The 6,601-nt window shown below is 25.9% G+C and overlaps 1 protein-coding gene across 1 annotated transcript in view; it reads left to right on the top strand.

Moving 5' to 3' along the window:
* Nucleotides 1–3,582, top strand: part of LOC117170205 — a 6,708-nt gene extending 3,126 nt beyond the window's left edge. The window contains exons 2-3 of the mRNA XM_033356817.1: nt 2,688–2,961; nt 3,291–3,582. Of these exons, the coding sequence (XP_033212708.1) occupies nt 2,688–2,961; nt 3,291–3,530 (514 nt within the window). The 3' untranslated portion in view covers nt 3,531–3,582. The remainder of the gene's footprint in view (nt 1–2,687; nt 2,962–3,290) is intronic.
* Nucleotides 3,583–6,601: the final 3,019 nt, after the last annotated feature.

The raw sequence follows: 6,601 nt of genomic DNA, 5'->3' as shown, positions 1-6,601 counted from the left end.
AAAATATGAATTTTTTAGAACCAAAATTTTAATAGTAACCTTTCCAATTAAGACTTATTAACCAAGAAAAAATTATAATAGTTGATATTTCAAGCAAAAAAAATATTTTAATCTTAAAGCAAAAAACTTTAACCAAGTGGTTGAATTTTTTTTCTACAAAAACAAAACAAATTTACAACGAAATGGATAAATTATCAAGGAAATTAAAAAATTTTAAATACGAATTTAAAAAAAAATGGATTCATTCATTTTCAGTTTGATTATTTAATTTTTAATAAAAAACGAAACTTTCAAACAATGGATGAATTTTGCCCCAGCTTGCATTGATAACCGAAAGTCGAATATTTGATCCAAAAATATGAATTTTTTAGAACCAAAATTTTAATAGTAACCTTTCCAATTAAGACTTATTAACCAAGAAAAAATTATAATAGTTGATATTTCAAGCAAAAAAATATTTTAATCTTAAAACAAAAAACTTTAACCAAGTGGTTGAATTTTTTTTCTACAAAAACAAAACAAATTTACAACGAAATGCATAATTTTTCAAGGAAATTAAAAAATTTTAAATACGAATTTTAAAAAAATGGATTCATTCATTTTCAGTTTGATTATTTAATTTTTAATAAAAAACGAAACTTTCAAACAATGGATGAATTTTGCCCCAGCGAAGATGAATTCTCAAGGAAATTTGAATAGTTAATTTATTACCTAAAAACGATTAATTAAAAAAAAAAGAATAGTTGAATTTTTAACAGAACAAAAAACAATTTTGAACATAATAGATACATTTTTAATCAAAAACATAATCGTTGAATTTTAGCTTGAAAAAGTGCATTTTTTAACCCGATAACAAATTTTCAAAAAAATAGTTCAACTTTAAACCGACAAGATGAATGTTTAATAGCGTAGTTGACGTTTCAACGAAACAGTAAAATTTTTAACCAGAAAACAGATATTTCAACGAAAAATTTAAATTTAAACACAAAAACCATTAATTTTCTGTTTCACCAAAAGAGATGAAATCCGAACCAAAAATGCAATACTAGATTTTCGAATTGAAAATAATCTATGTAACAAAAAATGTTTGATCTTTCGTACTATGTTTTATTAATAAAGTTTCGATTCAGGAAAAGAAAAACGAACAGGGGAAAGTTTCTTGAAAACAGGTTGGCTGTATTTTAAAAATAATTTAACTCATTTCCATTTTTTCAAAGCTGATGAAGTTTAAAAAAAAAGTTGTCAAACCTGATTTTTAATTTATTTTTCAAATTAATTTATAAATAAAAAATACCATAATTTTATTGACTTGGGTTTAAAGATTAATAGTTAAAAATATTTCACAACAATACCGTAAAATAAAGAAAATTATAAGCAAATCATTTGTTTATCTTGTGTTTTATATAATTTAAAATAATTATTTTCAATATTGCAAACAAATTTAAATAAAAAATACATTTTTCAGGCATTTATTTACGTTTTTTTTTCATGTGAGTTTTCTAAAATAGGAAAGTCATAATTATTGCCGGAAAATTGATCATTTTTTCTATAAATTTGATTATTTTGTTAACAAACATAATAAAAAAATGCATTACTCGGATATATATGGAGGGAATAACCGATTTTTTGCCCGTCTTTTTATATAGGTACGTCGTGGTAAATCTAGCAGTATTAATAAGATAAATGCCTGAACAATGCATTTGTTAATACCATTTATTTAAATAAGACATTAAATGATTCAACTAATCAGGACTTTTGATAAAATTACTGTATGTTACCCAATTTGAAAAACTTATTTTGTAAAAAATGAGATTTCTGCTAACAAATGACTAAGTATTGAATTTGTTTATTACATTTCTTGAAAAAAGAACATAAGATTTATAAGCTTGTTATAAATGTTGATAAAATCTTTAAGAAGTTGCAAATTAATATGACTGGCATCAAAAAATTTATTTTTATTGTTGACAAATGCCCGAATAATGAATTTTTTTATCAAATGTGTGTAAATAAAACATCAAATTATAAAACTAATTATGACGTATATTGAAAAAACAACTAATTTTTCAGTCGAAATGTGCTCAGAAAAATCATTTTTTTAAACAATTTTTCTTTAAATCCTCAAGTTTATCAACAAATTATAAGGTAGTAATGCATCTAGCTTTCTAAATTTGTTTATAATATTAACAAGAATAATCTTGAAAGAAATATTCTTCATTATCATGTGTTTTTTTTTAATTTCTTGCAATATAAATAAAAAGTTTAAAATCATGAAAAATTATAGAAAAAATATTTTCAACAATAATTTGTTTATAAAAAATGTTCTATTAATCGTATTCTGATGGAATATTTTTATCTGCAGTAAATCTATGAAATTTGGGTAAATGCTACAATTTTCTAATAGAAAAAAAAAACACTTTTTTCGTCATATAAAATTATTTATATAGAAAATAAAAAATTAATTAAGAATCATACTCGAAAACTTTCTTTGATATTTTTTCAGATTTTCTTTTGAAGCTTTTCTGGTCTCAATCGGCCAAGATATGTGTACTGTTCATTATTTTAAACCAAAAAAAAAACTAGTTTTTCCTACATTGCCCCCCTCTTCCCTATCAATACCAAGTATTTTTATTTAATGGCGTTAAACTGATAATGGAAAAATTTTAAGTCTAAATATTTTTTTCAAATAGCCAAACAGAAGAGTTCTACGGATACAAAATGGTGGGCTGCTTGTACCTTAATGATGGATTTGTATTAGACGTATTAGGTTTTCAAGTAGAACCTAAACCAGGTCCTAAAGTCACATTACTTACGGATCGCATCTTGATTTCGGCCGTGATCAATGTTAAAAATTTGCAAATATTCCAAGACTTCAGAATTCAATTTGAAAACCTATCAGATTATCAGGATAAGGCGAATGGAACGATAATAACCATGCCAGAAGGATTCTCTTTCGAGGTTAAGGTATGAACGATGAAATATTGATAAATTTATTAGATACAGTGTAACCCTTCAATAGCCCTCCCTTCTATAGCTCTTCCGAGAATCGACGCCGCGCCGCAGGTAAGTGTAACAGGAGCTGCTCGGGATGCGCGGGGTCTGTGGCTGTCACCCAGGCGAGCACTCAAGCGTGAAAAAACAAAAGCGGAGCGAGCTAAAATGAGTTAGTTCCCACCCGCGGTCAGCCCCCAATTCGGCACTATAGAAGCGCTTCACTGTAATTATTATAAGTCACATGATGCCATATTCAAGTCATATTTTTTCCATTGAAAAATAACTTTGAAATCTTTCAGATTTTTCAAAAATATCCACACATGAGAATGGATTCGTACGTACAGGAAATAAGAAGCATCAAGCCCTATTTCGAGTTTAATCCTGATAATGCATTGACGAGAAGAGTACGGAAAAAATTCCAAAAACATGGAGTTTTAGAAGATTTGTGTTCCGAGTGGAAGCATATTTTTTCGAGAATTTTAAAAGAAGCTGTTGCGAAATGCAAATTCCCAGATGTCGCGTTTAATATCAGAAACTAAAAAGTAAAATACAAGCAAAGTGTAATAGAAAATAATTATCTTTGCGGTATTTAAAAAAATTGTCTAGTAGCAGCAATAGGTGTTTAGTATTGTAGAATTAAAAACCAAGTTTATCTAATACAGAAATTTTTCAATTCTGAAGGAATGAATTCAGTTTAAACTCATTATTCACGGTTTTAAAAATTTTCCCCACGTTTCTAAATTCCACTTCTTTACTATAAGAGCATTCCTTTCTTTTTAGGATAGAAATTTCTACTCTGAATACAAAAATATAAAAAGTAACTTTGTTTATATAATTATTTTCAATCATAAAATCTGGAAAGCTGGATTTTTTCTAAAGTTTATATTGAAAACCGTGTCGGTTCAAAAATTCCAGCTCAAACCCCAAAATTTTTTCAAAAATTCTGAAATTTTTTTTTTTTTTAAATAATTGTGTGGACTATTAATCGGAGAATTGAAGTAGAAATATACTGCATTTTTAACAAAATAGTGGAATTTTTAAGAAAGAATACTTAACTGTTAATTAACTAGCTGAATTTTTAACCAAACAGATGAATCTTTGACCATAAAATATGAAATTTAAACAAAATAGTTGAACATGCTATAAAAATGTTAAATTTTTGAGCCTAAAAGGCAATCTCTCTACATAATAGTGGAATTGTTATCCTAAAGACGAAAATTAAAAAAAAAATAATTTCAAACAAATATAAAATTTTTTTTATCGTTGAAAAGTATACCAAAAAAGATGAATTTCAATCCTAAAACAATTATTTTTCTACACAATAGTTAGATTTTTAACCCAAAAGATAAAAATTTACAACAAAAAGTAATTTTGATCCAAATAGTTGTATGTTCTATCAAATAATTTTCTACTCATTAAAAATAAGTAAATATTCAATTCAAGGAAAAATTTTATTTTTTTATTAAAATATTGGAATATTTAACACAAAAAGTTGAAATTTTAATCAAGCTGATTAAATTTCGGCCAAAGTATATAAATGTTCAACAAATTACAGACATTTTTTAATAAATAGTAAGATTTTCGACTAAAAAATAAAATTTTTGAGACAAATAGGAGAATATTTGAGTTTTCAGTTCAAAAAATGAATTTAAAGAAAAACAAAAACAAATTTTCAAGCAAATAGAGGAATCTTCAGCTGAAAAAAATAATTTTTTACACAGCTGTTCCACTTTCTACCACTTTAAACAAATTGATCAATTCGGCAATTTAATTATTCGATTATTTTCTAATTAGGGAATTTTATTATTCGGGAATCTTATTATTTGAAAAATTGGAAATACCGAAATTTAATTATTCGGATATTTTTCAATTAGGCAATTTCATTTTTGGAAAATTTAATTATTCGCGGATTTTATTTTTTGCAAATTTTCAAATTAGGGAATTTCATTATTTGAAAATTTGATTTTTCGAATATTTTATTATTTGGAAATTCAATTATCCGGAAATTTTCCAATTACCGAATTTTATTTTTCGAGAGTATTACCATTCGAAAATTTTATTCTTCTGGAACTTTCCCAATTACGGAAATTTCTAATTTAAGAATGTCTTAATTTCGTAGTTATATAATTCGAAAGTTTAAATATTCCAGAATTTTCCAATTAGCGGATCTTATAATTTGGAATTGTATAATTCGGAAATTTAATTATTCCGGAATTTTCCAATTAGGAAATCTTATGTTTAGGAAAATTTCCAATTCGGGAATTTCATTATTCGGGGGGGGGGGGGGGTAATTTTTCAGAAATTTTTTAGTTTTGGAATTTTATAATGTGAAATCTTAATATTCGGAAATTTCCCGGCGAGGGAATTGCATTATTCGGGAACTTTTCAATTACAGATTATTATTATTTAGAAAATTTCCAGTTTTCATTTAGAAAAATCGGAAATTTTCTTCCTATTTGTGAATTTCATCATACGGGAATTTTCCAAACAGGAAATTCTTTTAATCAGTAATTCTACATATTATTCGGTAATTTTCCAATTAATGAATTTCATAATTTGGTAATTTTATCATGCGAAAATTACATTATTCTCTAGTTTTACAATTCGCAAATTTAATCATTAGGGAATTTTCAAACCAGTAAATTTTATTATTCGTGAACTTTCCAATTCAGCAATTTTATTATTTTTGGAATTTTATAACACAGAAATTTAATTTTTCGGGAACTTTCTAGTTCGGGAATTTTATTATTTGGAGATTTTATAATTCGGAAATATAATTATTCAAATATTTTGCAACTAGGGAATTTTATTATTCGAAATTTCAATATTTCGGAATTTTGCAATTCACTAATTTCATTATATATTCTGCAAATTTTCTAATTAGGAAACTTCATTATTTGTAAATCTTATTATTCGAGAATTTCATTATTTGAAAACCTTTTAATTCGGAAATTTAATTATACGGGGACATTTTACTATTCCGGAATTTTTCAAAGCATACATTTTCTGATTTGTGATGTTTATTATTGGGAATTTCATTTATTCTGAATTTTTTTCCAACTAGGGAATTTTATTAATGGGAAATGTTATAATTTGTTATTTTTATCAATAAAAAATTTAATTATTCAAGAGTCTTCTCATTCGGGAATTTTCCAATTCAGGAATATAAAAATTTGGTAATTTTATGTTTCGGAAATTCAATTCTTAGCAAATTTTATTATTCAGGAATTTTATAACACGAAAATTTAATACGAGGGTAGTTCAATAAGTCCTTAGAATGAAGTATAAAAACAATTTTTATTGGGTAATTTTTTTTTAATTTTTCAACATAATCTCCTTGGAGCTCTATACACTTGGTCAATCGCTTTTCAAGTTTTTTTAATCCTTTAGAAAAGTGCGTTTTCGGAAGTTCCTCAAAATAAGCACTTACAGAGGTAATGACGTCTTCGTTGTCTGGAAATCTCTATCCACCGAGCCATTTTTTCAAGTTTGGAAATAAGAAAAAGTGACTGGGGGCTGAATCTGGTGAATACGGTGGGTGTTCGACCAATTCGAATTTTAGTTCTTCAATTTTAGCCATTGAAACGAAGCATGTGTGAACTCGGGCGTT

Source organism: Belonocnema kinseyi, chromosome 3 (genome assembly GCF_010883055.1).
Source record: "Belonocnema kinseyi isolate 2016_QV_RU_SX_M_011 chromosome 3, B_treatae_v1, whole genome shotgun sequence".
Classification (NCBI taxonomy): domain Eukaryota; kingdom Metazoa; phylum Arthropoda; class Insecta; order Hymenoptera; family Cynipidae; genus Belonocnema; species Belonocnema kinseyi.
The sequence above is the reverse complement of the archived record's forward strand: the minus strand, read 5'-3'. Positions and strand labels throughout refer to the sequence as shown.